The 21,772-nt window shown below is 46.9% G+C and overlaps 1 protein-coding gene across 2 annotated transcripts in view; it reads left to right on the forward strand.

Moving 5' to 3' along the window:
- The window catches only part of TLL2 (tolloid like 2), a 143,076-nt gene that overhangs the window by 19,007 nt on the left and 102,297 nt on the right, over nucleotides 1–21,772 (forward strand). For both annotated transcript variants that reach the window (XM_018041650.1, XM_018041651.1), the window contains exon 2: nucleotides 18,216–18,326. In XM_018041650.1, the coding sequence (XP_017897139.1) occupies nucleotides 18,216–18,326 (111 nt within the window). The remainder of the gene's footprint in view (nucleotides 1–18,215; nucleotides 18,327–21,772) is intronic.

Here is a 21,772-nt window from a genome sequence, read left to right on the forward strand (position 1 = left end):
GTACTTGCTGGAGGTCACTCCTATGGGATAAATCCAGGACTCTGTTGATTTTGGAGTAAACCCTGGGAGGGGGCAGGTCTGTGGTCAGGATGGGCAGGAAGGTTGTGGGGAGCCAGGCAGGGAGGGGGTATTGCCCAGCTGTGGCAGCCCTCCCCGGGCCTCCTGCTCTCTGGGTGGTGGGAAGCAGTCCTGGGGAGGGTGTGTTGGGGACAGAAGGCAACAGCAGAGTTGAAGAGGTCTCCCTCTGACTGGCTGGGCTTCTGCCTGGCTCACAGACTCCCCAGCTCTGTAGGCTCCAAGCCAAGGGCCACTTAACATCCCCAGAATCCTCCCTCGAGATTCTCTGGATTTCAGGGGCGCCACTGGGGAGAGGGTTGTGAAGGACCCTCTGGCTAGCCTCTTCTGCTCTCTGTCCCCTCCACTCACCCCCACTAGACTGTCTAGTCCAGGCCGGCCAGCAGCTCCTCTGGGAACAGAGCTCTTACTGCTGACCATGAGATCAGCTCCCACCTTGCATCTCAGTTCTAGAAACAGGTCCCGTATGAGGCAGTGAACCGGGATCCAAGTTCAGAGCTGAGAGGTCTGCGTTCCCCCTTTCTCACCGTTGTAAGCTAACAGGCTGGTCGTGAACTCCCCTGAGCCTGGCTTTCCCTGTGAAATGGAGCTGATGGTCTGTGCCCTGCCTTCTCCTAGGACTTGGGCGAGGAGCGTTCATTCACTCACTGGTTCCATATTTACGACCACGGAGGGTCCTAGAACTGAAGGTCCTTGCCCTCAGCAGGGTGCTGGGGTGGGGAAGAATGTGTGGGTGGAGGGGATGCAGACTGTGAGGTGCTGGGAGGCCCAGTGAGGGGCTCCTGGGCCCACCTCCACCGCGGGGGTTCTGATAGCGCTGGAGCGCCACTCCCTGTGTCTGAGCCTTCCTTTCCCTCCCGCCCCGGCCCGCAGTTCCTGCAGCCTTATCTCCTGCCTCACTATCGTTGACGGTCCACATGACTGGTCCTCACTTCAGCCAGGCCCTCTTCCCGGGATCCTTCTGCTCTTGCCCTGACAGTGCCTCGCTGTTTCTCCCCTCCGGGTCTTTGCACACGCTGACTCTTTGACCAGCATGCTCTTTTCCCCTTATTATCCACTTGCCAGACTTCTGCCTACATGTCAACCTCCTATTCAAGTGTCTGTGGAGGCCTGTCACAGACTCAGCCCACCCCCGAGGCTGAATTAGTCCCTGTTCCTGTCCATACTTCCATCCCTGCCTGGGCAGCAGGGGTCACTTCAAGGCAAAGATGGGAGTTGGAACTGAGATGAGGCCTGGAACACGTTGCCTAATCTCTCTCAGCCAACTTTCCTCATCTGGAAAAAGAGCATGGTGATGCTGATGGCACGGAGTTGCAGTTGTGAGGGTTAGAAGAGTGTGGAGAGCTTGGTGTGTGGCTGGTGCTCAGGAAGTGTCAGTCCTGGGACTCTCTTGGCAGTCGATGGCTCAGACTCCATGCTTTCACTGCCGGGAGTGTAGGCTCAATCCCTGGTCAGGGAATTAAGATCCTACATGCCACGCAGCAAGACCAAAAAAAAGAAAAAAAAAAAAAGTTGTCAGCCCCTCTCTTTTCTCTTGGTCCAGAGAGAACAACTAGAACACTAGATTTGGAAGAAACAGACCCTGAGCTCCCTGTCACAGGAGGAGAGGTGTGAGGAGAGGCCACTCAGGCATCACATGGTGGGTTGGACCCAGTAGCCCCTTCTGGTCCTAGGATGATTGCTGAGCAGTGCAGCAGTCTCCTGGAGAAGGCAATGGCACCCCGCTCCAGTACTCTTGCCTGGAAAATCCCATGGATGGAGGAGCCTGGTGGGCTGCAGTCCATGGGGTCGCTAAGAGTCGGACACGACTGAGTGACTTCACTTTCACTTTTCACTTTCTTGGAGAAGGAAATGGCAACCCACTCCAGTGTTCTTGCCTGGAGAATCCCAGGGACGGGGGGAGCCTTGTGGGCTGCCGTCTATAGGGTTGCACAGAGTCGGACACGACTGAAGCGACTTAGCAGCAGCAGCAGCAGCAGTCTCCACAGGTGTTCCTTAGGATGGAAGAGTCGGTGGGAAGGAATGCCAGGGCAACCGCATTGGCAAATGTTGCATTCTCTTTCTCTTGGAGGGTGGTGATAATTTTGGGGAGCTTGGTCCTTGGAAGAAAAGCTATGACAAACCTAGACCGTGTACTAAAAAGCAGAGAACAAAGGTCTAGTATAGTGCTGCACCCAGTATAGTCAAACAAAGGTATAGTCAAAGCTGTGGTTTTCCAGTAGTCATATATGGATGTGAGAGCTGGACCATAAAGAAGGCTGAGCACTGAAGAACTGATGCTTTCGAACTGTGGTGTTGGAGAAGACTCTTGAGAGTCCCTTGAACAGCAAGGAGATCTAACCAGTTAATCCTGAAAGAAATCAACCTTGAATATTCATTGGAAGAACTGATGCTGAAGCTGAAGCTCCAATACTTTGGCCACCTGATGCGAAGAACTGACTCACTGGAAAAGACCCCGATGCTGGGAAAGACTGAAGGCAAGGGGAGAAGGGGACGACAGAGGACGAGATGGTTGGATGACATCACAAACTCAGTGGACATGAATTTGAGCAAGATCTAGGAGATGTGAAGGAGAAGCCTGGTGTGCTGCAGTCCATGGGGTAGCAGAGTCAGACATGACTGAGAGGCTGAACAACAACGACAAACGGCTCTGAGAAGTACTGCAGCAAAGAAAGCTATTCATCTTATTCTGTCTTACTTTTTTCTTTATTGAGGTATAGTTGATTTACAATATTATGTTTCAGGTGCACAACATAGTGATTGACAATTTTTGAAGCTCATACTCCATTTATATTCATTATAAAATTGGACTGTATTCCCTGTGCTGTACAATATGTCCTTGCAGCTTCTTGATTTTATACATTGTAGTTTGTGCCTGTTAATTCCCTACCCCTATCTTGCCTTCCCCCATTCTCTCTCTCCACTGGTAACCACCAGTCTGTTCTCTCTGTCTATCTGTTTTGTTATATCTACATATTAAGAAAGCAGTTTAAATAGTGTTGCTGAAATTTGACTGGTGCTGGCTTAAATCTCGGGGATGAATTTTGGGTGAAGTTGAAAGAAATAGTTTGAAAATTTCAGTGGTGAGAACTTAGTGCTTTCACTGCCAGGGATCTGGGTGTGATTCCTGATCAGAGAACTAAGATGCTGCTAGCCAAGCAGTGTGGCCAAAAACCGTAAAAGAACCTATCGATGAAACAGAACCAGAATCAGGGACGTAGAGAATAGGCTGGTGGTTGTCAAGGAGGAAGCCGGTGGGAGAGGGTTGGATGCAAACTGGTGTAGACAGAATGGATAAACAATAAGGTCCTACTGTATAGTGCAGGGAACTATATTCAATTTCCTGTGATAAACCATAATGGAAAAGCAGTGATTAATACAAAATTGCAACTTAACGATACTTCAATTAAAATAAATTTTAAAAAGTTTTATTGTTTTGCCAGGCAAAGACAGCCATACGTGGCTAATACCTTCAAGACTGTGTGTCTTACCCTGGAGGGGTCTCACAGTGTTCAAGGAGTGGGGCGTGATCAGCTCGTGGACATTCTTCTGATTGGTTGGTGGTGATGTAATTGGGAGTCAGCATCATCAACCTTCTGGTTCTGACTGGTCTGGGATCTACGTGCTTGTGGGCAGCATACAGTGAACATCTTCCTTCTAGTGGGGGTTTCAGTATCTGCAAAACAGCTCAAAGGACGTGGCTCAGAATATTATCTATAGTCCTTGAGGAAGAACTGAAGGTCCTTGACTTTGTTTAATGGCTAAAGTATTATTATTTTGTCTTGCTTAACTGTTTTCCTTTCTTTCTGCCTTTTCTCATGTCTCTGATGAAATTTATACTTTGACTAAAGTTTTTCTACAGACAAAAAGCAGGTGGAGGACATGGGTGGGGGTCTATTCTGAGAAAGCCTTGTCGGCTCTGCTTGTTTACAATAGTGTTTCTTATTAACGTCTTAGAATGTGAAACTTTGGGAGAACTTGACTTGGTGGAGGGGGCTGTGATTTGGGGATCAGGGAGGCATTTTTTACTTAAAACACCCATGAAGCCTCATCCTGCCTACATGACCTTGGCCAATTCCTACCTCCTCTCTGGGTCTTCCTTTGAAGGTAATGTATAGGAGGCATTTATCTTGATCCCTGCGACAGAGTGCTGTGTGCTTCAGTCAAGATGCTGTGCTATGGGGACCCTGAGATGGGACCTTCTGGGATGGGCCTTTCCCTGCAAGGATTAGGTCATGATCATCTTATGCAGCCTTGAGTTCAGGCTCCTGGAATCAGATGGGGAACATGACAGCTGTAGAAGTGAGGGACTTTACAGTTATTTATTGTTATTGCAGAAGTGTGCTGAAGCTGGCTGAATGTACGTATGTCCTCCGTCTCCATGTTCTGTGACCTTGAAGTCAACCTCAGTGGGTGTATTTATACCAGAGAAATAAGACTGTTCTCCCCCAGCCAGTTGTTAAACATCAGCATATCCTTGATTATATATCATTAGAAAGTATTTCCTTAAAATGTCTCCTTTTTTATTTTCAAACTTATTATATAATAGCTTTAAATTTTTATTTGACTACTTTCAAGGTTTCTATTTTTGATTTCTGAAAAGCAGTTTTCCAGTTGAATTTCATAATCTTTTCCTGATAGTCAGTGTCCAGAGCTTCATAACCAAACTCCACCACCAGGTGACAACTCCCTGAATTGCAGGTTGGAGATCCATTGGGGTCGGCCAGGACTGGAAAAGATGGCATTTTCTTTTTAAAAAAATTAATTTATTTATTTTAATTGGAGGCTAATTACTTAACAATATTGTAGTGGTTTCTGCCTTACATTGACATGAATCAGCCATGGGTGTACATGTGTCCCCCATCCTGAACCCCCTTCCCACATCCTTCCCCATCCCATCCTTCAGGGTCATCCCAGTGCACCAGCCCTCAGTGCCCTGTCTCATGCATAGAACCTGGACTGGCGATCTATTTCACATATGGTAATATACATCTTTCGATGTTATTCTCTCAAATCATCCCACACTCACCTTCTCCCACAAAGTCCAAAATCTGTTCTTTATCTCTGTGTCTCTTTTGCTGTCTCACATATAAGGTCATCATTACCATCTTTCTAAATTCCATATATATGTGTTCCAGTTCCAGTTCAGTCGCTCAGTCGTGTCCGACTCTTTGCGACCCCATGAATCGCAGCACGCCAAGCCTCCCTGTCCATCACCAACTCTCGGAGTTCACTCAGACTCACATCCATCGAGTCGGTGATGCCATCCAGCCATCTCATCCTCTGTCGTCCCCTTCTCCTCCTGCCCCCAGTCCCTCCCAGCATCAGGGTCTTTTCCAATGAGTCAACTCTTCGCATGAGGTGGCCAAAGTATTGGAGTTTCAGATTTAGCATCAGTCCTTCCAATGAACACCCAGGACTGATCTCCTTCCGAATGGACTGGTTGGATCTCCCTGCAGTCCAAGGGACTCTCAAGAGTCTTCTCCAACACCACAGTTCAAAAGCATCAATTCTTCGGCGCTCAGCTTTCTTTATAGTCCAAATCTCATATCCATACATGACCACTGGAAAAACCATAGCCTTGACTAGACGGACCTTTGTTGGCAAAGTAATGTCTCTGCTTTTGAATATGCTATCTAGGTTGGTCATAACTTTCCTTCCAAGGAGTAAGAGTCTTTTAATTTCATGGCTGGAATCACCATCTGCAGTGATTTTCGAGCCCAGAAAAATAAAGTCTGACACTGTTTCCACTGTTTCCCTATCTATTTGCCATGAAGTGATGGGACCGGATGCCATGATCTTCGTTTTTCTTTCTGACTTACTTCACTCTGTGTAATAGGCTTCAGTTTCATCAACCGCATTAGAACTGATTCAAATGCATTCTTTTTAATATCTGAGTAATATTCCATTGTGTATATGTACCGTGGCTTTCTTATCCATTCATCTGCTGATGGACATCTAGGTTGCTTCCAAGTCCTAGTTATTGTAAACAGTGCTGCAATGAACACTGGGGTACACGTGTCTCTTTCAGTTCTGGTTTCCTCAGTGTGTATGCCCAGCAGTGGGATTGCTGGGTCATGTGGCAGTTCTATTTCCAGTTTTTTAGGGACTCTCCACACTGTTCTCCATAGTGGCTGTACTAGTTTGCATTCCCACCGACAGTGTTAAGAGGGTTCCCTTTTCTCCACACCCTCTCCAGCATTTATTGTTTATAGACTTTTTGATAGCAGCCATTCTGACCGGCGTGAGATGTTACCTCATTGTGGTTTTGATTTGCATTTCTCTGATAATGAGTGATGTTGAGCATCTTTTCATGTGTTTGTTAGCCAAAAAGATAGCATTTTTGTTGGTGTACATTTTAGATCTTTCCTATGGCCTATACACCCATGTTCTACATTTCTGTGAAGAATTACCCTGCTTGACCTTTTCCTTAGAGCCATGATAGGCACAGAGGGGTAGAGGAGAGCCCGTGGCCCCAGGGGCATGGTTGCTGGAGGCAAAGCCTCTGGTGCCTTGAGTCAGGGCTTCTCAGACTTCACTGTGTACACGTTCCACCTGGGGATCCTGTTAACACACAACTTCTGATTTGGCAGCTTTGGGACAGGCCCTGGGAGTGGGTGTTTCTATCACGTTTCAAGATGAGGTCAGTGCTACCCACCTAGCATGTGTGTGCTCAGCTGCTGAGTCATGTCCAACTCTTTGTGACTCCTTGGACTGTTGCCTGCCAGGATCCTCTGACTGTGGGGATCTCCAGGCAAGAATACTGGAGTGGGTTGCCAGTAGCCAGGGGTCGGTGGTGGAGGAAGAAAGTTACCCAAGTGGTAGGAATCCTTCCTTCAAAGAGTCTTCTCTTAGGAGGCTGACAGGTCTTGCCTTTTGGTAACCATTCAATAGCTGTGTGTTTTGAATGTGTAGACTTAGCTCATTAGACTCTAAATACTGAGTTTTGCCAAGAAAATGCACTGGTCATAGCAAACACCCTCTTCTAACAACACAAGAGAAGACTCTACACGTGGACATCACCAGATGGTCAACACTGAAATCAGATTGATTATATTCTTTGCAGCCAAAGATGGAGAAGCTCTATACAGTCAACAAAAACAAGACCAGGAGCTGACTGTGGCTCAGATCATGAACTCCTTATTGCCAAATTCAGACTCAAATTGAAGAAAGTAGGGAAAACCGCTAGACCATTCAGGTATGACCTAAATCAAATACAGTGGAAGTGAGAAATAGATTTAAGGGACTAGATCTGATAGATAGAGTGCCTGATCAACTATGGAATGAGGTTCATAACATTGTACAGGAGATAGGGATCAAGACCATCCCCATGGAAAAGAAATGCCAAAAAGCAAAATGGCTATCTGGGGAGGCCTTACAAATAGCTGTGAAAAGAAGAGAGGCAAAAAGCAAAGGAGAAAAGCAAAGATATAAGCATCTGAATGTAGAGTTCCAAAGAATAACAAGAAGAGATAAGAAAGCCTTCTTCAGCGATCAATGCAAAGAAATAGAGAAAAAGAACAGAATGGGAAAGACTAGAGATCTCTTCAAGAAAATTAGAGATACCAAGGGAACATTTCATGCAAAGATGGGCTCGATAAAGGACAGAAATGGTATGGACCTAACAGAAGCAGAAGATATTAAGAAGAGGTGGCAAGAATACATGGAAGAACTGTACAAAAAAGATCTTCACAACCCAGATAATCATGATGATGTGATCACTAATCTAGAGCCAGACATCTTGGAATGTGAAGTCAAGTGGGCCTTAGAAAGCATCACTACGAACAAAGCTAGTGGAGGTGATGGAATTCCAGTTGAGCTGTTTCAAATCCTGAAAGATGATGCTGTGAAAGTGCTGCACTCAATATGCCAGCACATTTGGAAAACTCAGCAGTGGCCACAGGACTGGAAAAGGTCCGTTTTCATTCCAGTTCCAAAGAAAGGCAATGCCAAAGAATGCTCAAACTACGGCGCAATTGCACTCATCTCACATGCTAGTAAAGTAATGCTCAAAATTCTCCAAGCCAGGCTTCAGCAATATGTGAACCGTGAACTCCCTGATGTTCAAGCTGTTTTTAGAAAAGGCAGAGGAACCAGAGATCAAATTGCCAACATCCGCTGGATCATGGAAAAAGCAAGAGAGTTCCAGAAAAACATCTATTTCTTCTTTATTGACTATGCCAAAGCCTTTGACTGTGTGGATCACAATAAACTGTGGAAAATTCTGAAAGAGATGGGAATACCAGACCACCTGACCTGCCTCTTGAGAAACCTATATGCAGGTCAGGAAGCAACAGTGAGAACTGGACATGGAACAACAGACTGGTTCCAAATAGGAAAAGGAGTACGTCAAGACTGTATATTGTCACCCTGCTTATTTAACTTCTATGCAGAGTACATCATGAGAAACGCTGGACTGGAAGAAGCACAAGCTGGAATCAATATTGCCGGGAGAAATATCAATAACCTCAGGTGTGCAGATAACATCACCCTTATGGCAGAAAGTGAAGAGGAGCTAAAAAGCCTCTTGATGAAAGTGAAAGAGGAGAGTGAAAAAGTTGGCTTAAAGCTCAACATTCAGAAAACGAAGATCATGGCATCTGGTCCCATCACTTCATGGGAAATAGATGGAAACACTGGAAACAGTGTCAGACTTTATTTTTTGGGGCTCCAAAATCACTGCAGATGGTGATTGCAGCCATGAAATTAAAAGACGCTTACTCCTTGGAAGAAAAATTATGACCAACCTAGATAGCATATTCAAAAGCAGAGACATTACTTTGCTGACTAAGGTCCATCTAGTCAAGGCTATGGTTTTTCCTGTGGTCATATATCGATGTGAGAGTTGGACTGTGAAGAAGGCTGAGCACCGAAGAATTGATGCTTTTTGAACTGTGGTGTTGGAGAAGACTCTTGAGAGTCCCTTGGACTGCAAGGAGATCCAACCAGTCCATCCTAAAGGAGATCAACCCTGGGTGTTCTTTGGAAGGAATGATGCTAAAGCTGAAGCTCCAGTACTTTGGCCACCTCATGTGGAGAGTTGACTCATTGGAAAAGACTCTGATGCTGGGAGGGATTGAGGGCACGGGGAGAAGAGGACAACCCAGGATAAGATGGCTGGATGGCATCACGGACTCGATGGACGTGAGTCTGAGTGAACTCCGGTAGATGGTGATAGACAGGGAGGCCTGGCATGCTGCGGTTCATGGGGTCACAAAGAGTCGGACACGACTGAGCGACTGAACTGAACTGTTCAGCTGATATGTTGATTTCAATTATTTATTTGTGATTTATTTTGATGAAAGGTTCAAAACCAACTTGACTTTTCCTCAAAGAGCTAAGCCATTGTCTCCATGTAATTCACTGATTTTGATTAATCCCCCTCTTTCCACAAATTTGTGAGACCTCTTTTGTCATATAGACATTTTCTTATATAGACTAGGGTTTGCTTCCAGACTATTCCATGTTGCAGGTTTGTCTAAGATTTATAACATATTTTCATGTTTGATGAGGCCAGTCATCCTCTGATACTTTTCTCCTTGACTTTTATCACCTAATTATACAGATGAACTTTAATATTCTTTTGTAAATAATAGGAAAAAATTTATTGGACTTTTGATTAAAATATGTTAAACCTACACATTAGTTCAGAAAGAATATTTCAGAAACAGAGTATGTCTTTCCTTTCATGTCACTTTTTATAGGTTTTAGTAGAATTTTACAATGTCAGCATGCTACTACTTTTTTTTTTTTGGCTTCACCCTTCAGCCTGTAGGGTCTTAGTTCCCTGACCAAGGATTGAACCTGTGACCCCTGCACTGGAAGTTTGGAGTCCTAACCTCTGAACCATGGAAACCCCAGCACAGGACTACTATTTGTGTCAAGGTTTTTCCTAGATATATGATCCTTTTTTGCTGCTGTTTTAAACAGAATTTATTATTTTATATTATTATATTGTATGTTATACAATATTTTATTTTATATTATTTATATTGTATGCTTGGGCTTCCTCGGTGGCTCAGTGGTGCAGGCGCTTCCTGCAATGCAAGAGACACAGGAGACGTGGGGTCAGTCTCTGGGTCGGGAAGATCCCCTGGAAGAGGGCATGGCAACCCACTCCAGTATTCTTGCCTAGAGAACCCCATGGACAGAGAAACCTGGCGGGCTACAGTCCATAGGGTCGCAAACAGTCAGACACGACTGGGGCAACTGAACATGCATGTAGGCATGCACATATTGTATACTTGTAGCAATTGGCCCCCTGTGGCAATTTAAATTAATTAAAATAATATGAAATACCGAGGGGTATCTGCTTAGCTCTAGCATGCCAGCCTGACGTGCTGATCTCACTTGATCCTTTGGCTTTGGCTGTCGATCATCCTCTATGGCCTGTCATGTTGGCCTTAGGCCTCTGCTGTTCCGCTGGCCCTCTTGACACCCCTGCATCCTCCCTAGGCATATGGGAGCACCCAGAGTCCCAGACACCAGTTTCTGGGACCAGATTGGAAGCACCCTTTGCCCACGTCTCTGGACATTGCCCTCCACTCCCACTGTCCCATTGCCCCTGTGTGTGGGGGGTGGGCAGCTTCTTCTAGACTTGCAGCCACACTGGGCTATACATTGGGGAACTTCCTAAGAGGCTTGTGTGCACAGGCTCCCTCACACCACACGGCCCATTCATATCCTCTGACGTGGAAGGCTTCTTCCTACTCACCCTTCAGCTGATGGGGCCTCCCCAGGTCATATCCAACTCCTTCCCTGAAGTAGCCTTCATCTTCTTCCCTCCCAGGGGCCACACGGCAGAATAGATGCAGGAAACAAGACTCACTACCTATTGAAAATTTAATGTTTTCAGATATGCCTGTCATTTCAAAAGGAAGGAAACCTGGTTACTTCCTAGGCAGGTGGCTGAGGAATAATTTAGCCTGGCTTTGGGCATTGAGCTTACATAAATAGAATTTGGAACACACTTTCCTTTCATTAATTTATCAATAAATATTTTGGGAGCATATTTTCGATATCAGACATTGTTCTGGGCACTAGGGATATTTGTAGCAAAAAAAGTAGACAAAAATCTTTGCCCTCATTAACAGACCTTCTTGTGGTACCTTGGGTCTTGGTTTTATGGTGGGTAGTTATTCAACCTGAGTTTTATGCAATACTTTTTGCTCATCTTGAGAGTGGCTTGGTGACTATCTCCTATGGGGTTAAGAGCTAATGGCCTGTCCTCATTTTCTGACAAGCCTTAGTCTGTTGGATAGAGACACAGTGACCCTCCCTATAGGAGAATGTGCACTTCTTTCTATTTCACACATTAAAAAAACCCTTAAAGGAGGGTCAAGAAGCTCTTTCTGGGTCTCAGATTTCATCTTTGGGTATAGAGACTCAGGCCAGAAGACAGTCTTCTGAAGTTCCTCAAGGCTTTCATTCAACAGATGTTTCCTGCTCTCTGTGCTGAGGATGGACCTACAGGACAGGCAGACAGTCCTCGCCTTCATGAAACTTCGAAGATAGAAGTTAATTAAATTCTGTTGTGATGAGACTCCTGGTGGCTCAGATGGTAAAGAATCTGCCTGCCAATGTAGAAAATGAGGGTTCAATCCCTGGGTCAGGAAGATCCCATGGAGAAGGAAATGGCAACCCACTCCAGTATTCTTGCCTGGGAAATCCCATGGACAGAGGAGCCTGGGGAGCTACTCCATGGGGTCACAAAGAGTTGGACATGACTGAGCGACTGAACGTGATGAGACTGTAGAGGAGAAGTTCTAGTAGAATGGCCTGGCCTTAGGACTCAGAGCAGCTCAGGTGTGGTAGAACATCCTGCGACTCTTCTGGAACAAGAGGACTCTCCAGTCCATTCAAGAGAGACCCGCAAGTTGTCTTGGAAAAAACCAGGAGACAAAGGCTCTGTCTAGTTGAGAGGAGAGGCTATTTCAGCAATGGACTCCCTCTGAAACTCCATGGATGCAGCCGTCAGAGTCCCTGCAGTCAGATGGAGCCCGCCTCTGAGGATGGGAGCCTGGCAGGAGGCTCCGGTGGCATGCTTCTCTTGCAAGCAGAGCCCGTCCTGTGTGCTTGGCTCAGCAAATGTTTCCATCCTGCCTTCCTCAGTCTGCTGTTTATCGTGCCTTTCTGCTGGAGGAGGAGCCATAAAGCCACAGTAGATACTGTGTTGACATGAAGGTGTGACCTCTGCGGAATCCCAGAGTGCCAACACCTGCCTCCAAGCTGACTCCCGAGCATTCTTATGTTCTCCTATGGGGCACTGGTTGAGATCGTTGAAGGAACTAGGTGCAGAAGAGCATGCACGCTGCTGTTGGAGTCTGGGGTGATGGCTCCCCACTGTTGCCTCAGGCTTATTTTGAATATCCAGAGCCCATGCCTTCCCCCTTTGGCACTGGGATTTTCACTCTTGGCTCCCAGATGCATGTGGACAGATTCTGCTGAACTAGTTCAGATGACAGCATGATGAGAAGCGTCCTGGACTGGAGCCTTGGCTCTGCGAAAAGCCTTGCTCAGGGACCTTGAACAAATCACTCAGCCTCTCTCCACAACACGCTCGTGTCTATGGAATGGGATCAGGGTAGGGGAGATGACAACCTGATTCTGGACCTCTGTTCTGGGGTACCAGTTACTCTGGTCTGAAGCCTGATGTTGGGGAGCTTCCAGAGACCAGTGCAGTGCTGGTGAATCACTCTAGGAGAGACATCTAGGTGACAGGCAGCAGCCTTCTCGAACTGTGTCTTTGAGGGACAAGTTTCAGTCGCTCAGTAGTGTCTGACTCTTTGCGACCCCATGGGCTGCAGCATGCCAGGCTTCCTTGTCCATCATCAACTCCTGGAGCTTGCTCAAATTCAAGACCGTCGAATTGGTGATGCCATCCAACCATCTCATCCTCTGTTGTCCCCTTCTCTTCCTGCCCTCAATCCTTTCCAGCATCAGGTCTTTTCTAAGGAGAAGGAGTCAGTTCTTCACATTAGATGGCCAAAGTATTGGAGTTTCAGCTTCAGCATCAGTCCTTCCAGTGAATATTCATGACTGATTTCCTTTAGGATGGACTGGTTTGATCTCCCTGAGGGACAAAGGAGCTGCCTTTAGGATTCCAAGACAGCATCCGTTAGACAGAAGGGCAGTGTGTGAGATCAGACGTGGTGTCTGGGACCCTCCAGGACCACAGGAGAGGAGGCTAGGCTGGTGTGAGAGGGGGCTCTCTGGGTCCTGAGATGGACAGTCCAGTGGCAGACCCTGTGGCCTTCCCAGTGTGTGCTCCCAGGGGCAGGCTGGGCCAGCCCCTTCTGCGGGCTGCGGGTAAGGGCTGCCCTGGGCTGGGTGCTAGCGGTAAGTCAATGACCCCCTTGCGGGCATGGGAGAGGTCATACCTGTTACAGCCTCTCTTGATCTCACTGTCCATCACCATTAATGGGAACCATTGCTGAGGATCTCCATGTCTGGAAGGTGCAGCTCAGCTGAGCATCTGATATTTACCCAGTGGTGCCTGGTGCCAACTTTACTCACAGTATCTCACTTGATGCTCACAACAACCTTGTGGGGAAGCTATTATAATTATTTATTCTCATGTGAAAGATGAGGAAACTGAGATTCAAGAGAGGTTATTTGTTCGCGGTTACACAGGCACAGCTTGGACAGTTTGTCTCATTCAGTAATTCCACTTTTAGCCAGAGCATCTGTATGATGACTTCTCTCAGTGTATATAAAATGAGATTTGCTATATGAAATATGTGTACAACTGGAGTCTGTCCTCAAGGCACTTGGAATCTGGTAGAACGGGAAGCTGAGGAAGGAAACGTGGGAACTGAAAAAAGCCTGGGTTTGGGTGTTCCGGCTCTGCCACTCGCTGGCTGTGTGACCCCAAACAAGTCATTCTCTTCTGGGAATTTCAGTTTCTTCGTCTATAAAATGGGAAGGAGCAAGGTCAAGAATTACTGCATATGGACAATCCAATATTAATTGTAAAGCATTATAGAACATACTATTCTTCCCCACACCCCCAGCTTCACTTCGTCTACCCCCACCCTTGCATTTGTGGGCTCAGTAAATATTTGTTAGGTAGACGCCCAGACAAAATTTAGCTCCTGTGGTCTGGTTGGGACTGTTTTTCCTAAAGGAACACAGAGAAAGGCTGGCATGTTTCAGGACTGTGAGGAATACTTTCATGCAGAGATATGGCTGTTGGGAGCTGAGTGAGCTTCACAGGGCAGGGGCTTCTGGTTGAAGACAGAGCAGAGTAGGAGAAAGACAGGGAACCCACTGAAAATTACAGTGACATGACTCTTCACTGAATGCTCCCTCAGGGCCAGGACCTGTCATACTGAATGTTTAAATGAACGCACTTAATTCATTTAGTTCTTGCCAACTCTGCAAGGTAGGTAATTCTATTTCAAGATGAGGAAACCGAGGCTCAGCGAGGTCAAATGATTTGTTGAAGGTCACACAGCTATCAAATGGCCATAACAGGATTTGAACCCAGGATTCCTCTGGCTTAAAATTACATGTTTTTAATCAACCTGCCTCCCCAGGTGAACAGTACAACACATGCAGGCTGGAAGTGCTTTCAGGAAGCATTCCTTATGTGGGAAGCAGCCTTGGACTCCTTCCCTTTGAAGCAGGAGGACTCCTGAGTGCTGGACATTGAAGGGCTGGAAACCAGATGGAGACCAAGGCGGGCTGAGGAAGCCCAGGAGGCGTTTCTCGGCAGCCCTCTGACTTAGGAAGCTCCCTTGCCCTGACCTCTGTTACTCTCTGGTTTGCAAACTGGTGTGTGCAGGGGTACCAGAGACTTAGCAAGGGGTGCACTGTGCAGAGAATTTAAGGGAATGAATATCCAGATTCTAAAGCTTCCACACAAGATTCTGTATTAAAACTGCTGGAGGATGTCCTGGTCATGGTGGTCCCTCCCCAGCTTTACTGAAGAAAGCGTCACTTGTCACTCATCCTGGAGTACAAAAGCCTCTGAGCACTAAAGGGAAAATGAGAAATGACTGGTCACAGAGCAGCCTTCTCTGATGCTGAGTCAAGGTATCTTGGAAAAGGAAATGGCAGCCCACTCCAGTATTCTTGCCTGGAGAGTCCCACGGACAGAGGAGCCCGACAGGCTACCATCCAGGGGTCGCAAAGAAGTGAACACAACTAAAAATGGTGTGGCCTGGCATTCTCCTGTCTTTTCCTATCTGTATGAATTTCTGTTTAGGGGGATGCATGGTGCTTAGTGGAATGTTTTGAATTCAAAACAACTGAAATAGAGTTAAGTTAACTACAGTGATTCTTTTAAGTATAACTGAAATGGTTTCTGGACTTTCATTATTTCAAGATATGTGGATAAAACCCAAGATGAATATTTCCTTGTTTCCTTTCTGATGTAGCTTGTTCTATTCAATAAGATGGCACATTCTGAAACATTTATTATAGTTATAGTCAATCTTCATCATGTCAAATGTTCACTATTTTTTTTTACTTCTTGTGAACAAAATTAAAAATGTATTTAAACTCATGGGGGAAAATCTTAAATGTTAGGCTCACAATATGCATAAGGGTATGTGGCTTTTAAAAATTATTTTGGGGACTTCTCTCTGGTCCAGCGGCTAAGACTACATGCTCCCAAGGCAAGGGGCCTGGATTTGATACCTGGTCAGGGAATTAGATCCCACATGCCCCAACCAAGACCTAGCACAGTCAAAAAAGAATAAATAAATAAAATATTTGAAAAATTATTTGGGGAATATGTGGGCACAAAACCTTGAACATCATTGAGCTGCTTCCTTGGGTTGTTGAAGTCTTCCCAGGTCCTGTTAATTTCCTCCCTTTGCCTTCTGCCCTCTTGCTTCTCTGTCTGCTCTCAGAATGTGACCAGTGCTCCTGACTACGCACTGAATGCATCATTGACAAGGATGTTTTTCCTTTGAGGAAAAGATGGCCCTGTATTGTGGACTTAGGCTAAATCTTCAGAAAGGTGGGAGGGGCTCAGGACCCTCAGCTGCAAGCCATCTTTGGCTGAGCCAACTTTGTTACACCTTTCAACAAGATGAAAAGAAGTGTAAATTTCAAAAGAGTTAAGCAAATCGGTAGTTGTGCAAACCATCACCACAGTCCAATTTTAGAACATTTCTACTACCTGGACAAATTCCTTCATGACAGCTTATAGTCTGATCTCATCCACACCCCCAGCCGTAAGCAATCACTGTTCTTTCTAGCTGTATAAACTTGCCTTTCTAGATGCTTCATATAAATGGAATCGTATAAGATGTAGTCTTCTGCATCTGGTTTCTTTCACTTAGCATGATTTTTTTAGAATCACGTATTGTGGCGTGTGTCAAGACTTCTTTTTTTTTTGAAGTTTGTTCTTTTTAATTGCTAGATATTTTTCCATCATATAGATAGAGCACATTTTGTTTATCCATTCAACAGTTGATAGACACTTAGGTTGTGTTCAAGTTTGGGGCAATTATTAATAAGGCTCCTAGAGCCTGGCGGGCTGCAGTCCGTGAGGTTGCAAAGAGTTGGGCGCAGCTGAGCAACTAAGCACAGCACAGCACATTAATAAGCTGCTGTTAGTATTTGAGCACGTGTCTTTATGTGGACCTATATTTTCATTTCCTTTGTGGACATCTCTAGGAGTGAAATTCCTAGGTCTTGTGATAAATTTAACTTTGTAGGAAAATGCCAAAAACCTTCCATAGGGAGTATACCATTTTATATCCCTGCTGGCATTGAATGAGGGTTCCCAATTCTCTACACCATGAGCCTGAGTTTTAATCAGTCTTTGTTACTCAAAGGCCTTCTCAGTTTTTCTTTTACTGTTTAGTGATAAGAACAGGTTGGCTCTTCCAACTCCCTAAGTTCCTGATTTCCCAGCTTCTCTCCATTCCTTTTCATTCCTACTATGGACTGCTAGATTATTCTCTTAATTCAACTTATTTAAACAACAACAAAATAAAAACAATAAAAATAATTTACCTATTTCTCCCACACCTACCCCACTCCCTGCCTCTGGCAACCATGTTTGTGTATATATACATATAAGCTTTCATGTGGCATATATATATTCTGCATGTAAATGAGATCATGTGATCTCATGTGATGTTTGTCTTTCTCTGACTCATTTCACTTAGTCTAATGCCCTCCACATCCATCCATGTTGTTGCAGCTGGCAAGATTTTGTTCTTTTTTCATGGCTGACACTTACGTTGTTTCCATATCTTGGCAATTGTAAATGGTGCTGCAGTGAACATGGAGATACAGATATTGTTTCAAATCAGTGTTTTAATTTTCTTTAGATAAGTGGAACCATTCCACTTCCACTGGAACTGCTAGGTCACATAGTAGTTCTATTTTTCATTTTTGGGAGAAACCGCCAGATTGTTTTCCGTAGTTTTTGATGTTTAATCACTAAGTCATGTCTGATTCTTTTGCAACCCCATAGACTGTAGCCTGCCAGGCTTCTTTTTCAGTGGGATTTCCCAGGCAAGCATACTGGAGTGGGTTGGCATTTCTTTCTCCAGAGAATCTTCCTGACCCAGGGATTGAACCTGTGTCCTCAGCATTGGAAGGTGGGTTCTTTACCACTGAGCTTTACCACCAGGAAAGCTTGTTTTCCATAGGAGCTGTACCAATTTACATTCCCACCAACAGTGCACAAATGTTTCTTTTTCAAAAAAATATTTATTTATTTGGCTGTGCTGGGTCTTACTGGTAGCATGTGGGATCTAGTTCCCTGACCAGGGATCAAACCCAGGACCCCTGCACTGGGAGCTCAGAGTCTTAGCCACTGGACCACCAGGGAAGTCCCCACAAAGCTTTCTTTTTCTCCACATCTTTTCCAATACTTCCTTTTCTAGTGTTTTTGACAACAGCCATTCTAACAGATGTGAGACAATATTTCACTCCGGCTTTGCATTTTCCTGACCTAGGCCTTTAATCTTCAGTGCAGTTGGCCCCAGCCCTGTGGCTTTTGTGCACAGATCTGTTGTTTTCTCTCTACCAGTCCTGTCTCTTAGGAGAAATTTGATTGGATGGACTATCTTTTCTAGAGTTTGCTACTTAGCTTCCAATACCCTCTGGGCCACTAGTAAATTCATTCTTTGATCTCCAGCTTAAATTGATACACTTCTATTTTTCCTTCCCAGCTGTCTTTTGGGGAGACATTGCCTTAGATGAAGAGGACCTGAAGTTATTTCACATCGACAAAGCCCATGACTGGGTCAAGCAGTCAGCGGAGGACATGGGGCACAGCACAGGTAAGTACGGTGTCCCCTCCGCCCCTGCCCTGGAGGGAAGGGCCGGGGGCTTGGACACGGGTAGGTGTCCCCTCCACCCCTGCCCCGGAGGGAAGGGCCGCAGGCTCAGACACAGGTAGGTGTCCCCTCTGCCTCGGACACGGGTAGGTGTCCCCTCCACCCCTGCCCCGGAGGGAAGGGCCGGGGGCCTGGACACGGGTAGGTGTCCCCTCCATCCCTGCCTCAGAGAGAAGGGCCGGGGGCTCGGACACAGGTAGGTGTCCCCTCCGCCCCTGCCCCGGAGGGAAGGGCCGGGGGCCTGGACACGGGTAGGTGTCCCCTCCATCCCTGCCTCAGAGAGAAGGGCCAGGGGCTCGGACACGGGTAGGTGTCCCCTCCACCCCTGCCCCGGAGGGAAGGGCCGGGGGTTCGGACACGGGTAGGCGTGGACCACAAATCATTGGTATTTGGCCTGTTGGTCCAGGGCCCACCTGTCAATGGAAAACCAGAGGGACCACACCTTCTCCATTGCAGGCTGGGAAGCTGAAGTTTTCCTGTCCCTCTAAGAAAACCTCCATTTGCCTCTCTATCCAAAGGTTCAACCCTGAGCTCAGAGACCTGAACTCAACATAGGTTCTCAGGACTCTGGCCTCAGGGTCTAGCGCTTCACAAATGGAGAGAATTCCTGGAAAGGTTCCACTGAAGGCATGTGGTGGTGCTGCTGATGCTGATTAGTTGTGGGAAGATGCTTGTGGGGGGAGATGGCGAGGGAGCAGGGGTCTTGTGTACTTGCTTGGCCTACAAACCAGGTGGAAAAACCCCCCCCGGGCCAGGAAACACTGATGAGGCATATAACGCTTCGACAATACCTCTTCCACCCTCCTTCCGTGCCTTCACCTTGGGGTAAGCAGTAATGAGACTGGTTTCTGAGTTCTCCTCACCTCCCTGCCCACTGTACTCAGACGCCTCCCCTCTGTGGAATCTCCAGTCTCAGAAAAAGCCCAGGGGGCTGCGTTGTGGAAGATGATAGCCTGTGTGGCTGACAGTGAGCAAGGCTCCTGTGTGCCAGATGCTACACTTTCTCTCCCACCTGTGACCCCTCTACCCACCCTCCCTTCCTTTCTTTTGAGGCTTTAAAAAATTGTGGTAAGAACACTTAACTTGAGGTCTATCGTTTTAACGAAATGTTAAATGTACAACGCAATACTGGAAACTACAAGCACGATGTGATACAGCAGATCTCCAGAGCGTTCCTCTTGCATAACCGATGATACTCTACTGTATTATAATACTGGATGCTTGCCTTTTTAGCACCTCTCATGGGTCTAATGCAGTGCTGGTAAGAGAAAGAGGAAGAGCATGTGGCCTCTGCCTTCAAGGAGAGCTTTCATGCCAGGCAGACAGAGTTTAGACCTGGATGAGCCCACTAACATCTCAAAGTTCAGTCTTCCTGTCTCTAAAATGAGGATGAAACCAGCATACCCGTCAGTAGGGGTTGGGAGGATTTACTCTGAAAGGACGGAGAAGGCAATGGCACCCCACTCCAGTACTCTTGCCTGGAAAATCCCATGGACAGAGGAGCCTGGTAGGCTGCAGTCCATAGGGTCACTGAGGGTCGGACACGACTGAGCGACTTCACTTTCACTTTCATGCATTGGAGAAGGAAATGGCACCCCACTCCTGTGTTCTTGCCTGGAGAATCCCAGGGACGGGGGAGCCTAGTGGGGCTTGCCGTCTAGTGGGTTGCACAGAGTCGGACACGACTGAAGCGCCTTAGCAGCAGCAGCAGTAGCACTCTGAAAGGAATGGGCTAACCTGGTGCCTGGAATGTGGCATGTTCTTAGGCAATGACAGATGTAATCACTAAGACACCCAGTCCAGCGGAATGAAACTGAAGCATAGATAGATAAACTGTCGTTCCTCAGGGCAAGGGTTACAATGAATCAAGAGCAGTGGGGCCAAGAAAGTCATCATGGGAATGGTCTTGTGTCTTGAAGGATGAATAGGAGTTCCTTAGGTGAAGAATCAAGAAGAGACATTTCAGCCAGAGGAGAGACTGTGTGCAGAGACAGGGGCTGACTTAAGGAACAGAGGGAGCTGTGGGTCACTGGAGGGTGGCTCTTTGGGGAGCTATTGAAGGTAGATGCCCCTGGAGAAGTTGGGGTAGATGATCAAGGTGCCTGTTGACGGGGTGAGTGGCAATGTGCCCAGAGTGGAGGCAACTCCCTTGGTGCCCAGTGTCTATGACCCCAGAGAGCTGGGGCTTTCCTCTGTGGGCTGCAGGGGCCCTGCCCAATGTTTCTGAACGGAAATGTAACTTGCTTATCTGTGGCTCAGGGAGCTTGATGGAGTCCCCTCTCCCACTGCTCTCAGCATCCCATCTGCAGCCCTGAGGTTGCTGGGTTCCTGACTGGATGCTTGGGCAGCCTTACCGTGCTGCTTGCTGGCAGTGACGGTGGAAGAGGGGTTGTCAGGGCCACCCCTTCCCCTCTGCTGATGAACTTGGTGGCATTCAAGAATACCCCCAAAGCCCCCCACCCCGGAATGCCTTGCACAGCTCAAAGATTCCACTAGAACTAATTTACCAATTCTCCATTTCAGCATCTCCTGGCACAAAAGGCCCTGGGATCTATATTCATTTGGGAGGGAAGGAGAATACACTGTATTCATATTGCTGGGTGTGGTCCCAATTCACTCATTCACTCACTCACTCAATTATTAACTGAGTGTTCATTTTGTGCCAGGTCTAGTGCCAAATCCTGAGAAGGTATAGGCTGGGGTGTCTCTTAAGGGTTCACCAGCTCGAGGAAATAGATGCAAAACGGATGAAGAGTTAGAGGGAGAGGTCCCAGGAAGCGCAGGGGGAGTAGGGGCACTGAGAAGGGCTGGTACCATTGCTAGCGTGGGGGAGTCAGAAAGGCTTCCCAGAGGAGGGGGTCCTGGGGAGCTGGACGGGATTCCCAGACTGGAGAAGGAGTCGAAGCGTAGAGAAGGACATTCCGCACTGAGGGAGGGGTCGTTCTTGGGGTGGGAAATGGGATGGCAGCCTCTGCTGAATTGGTGATAAGCTCCCTTCTTGTCCATGGTCTGCTCCCTCTTTATGTGGGGGGGGGAGGGGTGGTAGGACTGTGCTCAGCAGAGTGGGGGGCAACTGCCATGGCTCATGGGGAACATGAGCAGCTGCAAGAACTAGGCTAAGCTCCACACAGGACGTAGGGCTGAGAGGAAGGCAAGAGGGCAAAGGTTGTCAGGAGGTCAGAGGTCCTCATTGCCAGTGGCCAGGAGAAGGGAGGAATGAGCTTCTTTTGGTGTCCGGCTTTATGATTATCACTTCTTTGGATTTGAAGGACCTCTCCTGTATAGTTTGAAAAGTCCATTTGAATTTTAAATGGGATTCCGGAATCCAAATTATTTCTCACACCGTTATTTCCATGGTGTGTAAATTGCATCATAATTGAGCTCCAACC

The sequence above is a fragment of the Capra hircus genome, chromosome 26 (assembly GCF_001704415.2).
Source record: "Capra hircus breed San Clemente chromosome 26, ASM170441v1, whole genome shotgun sequence".
Classification (NCBI taxonomy): Eukaryota; Metazoa; Chordata; class Mammalia; order Artiodactyla; family Bovidae; genus Capra; species Capra hircus.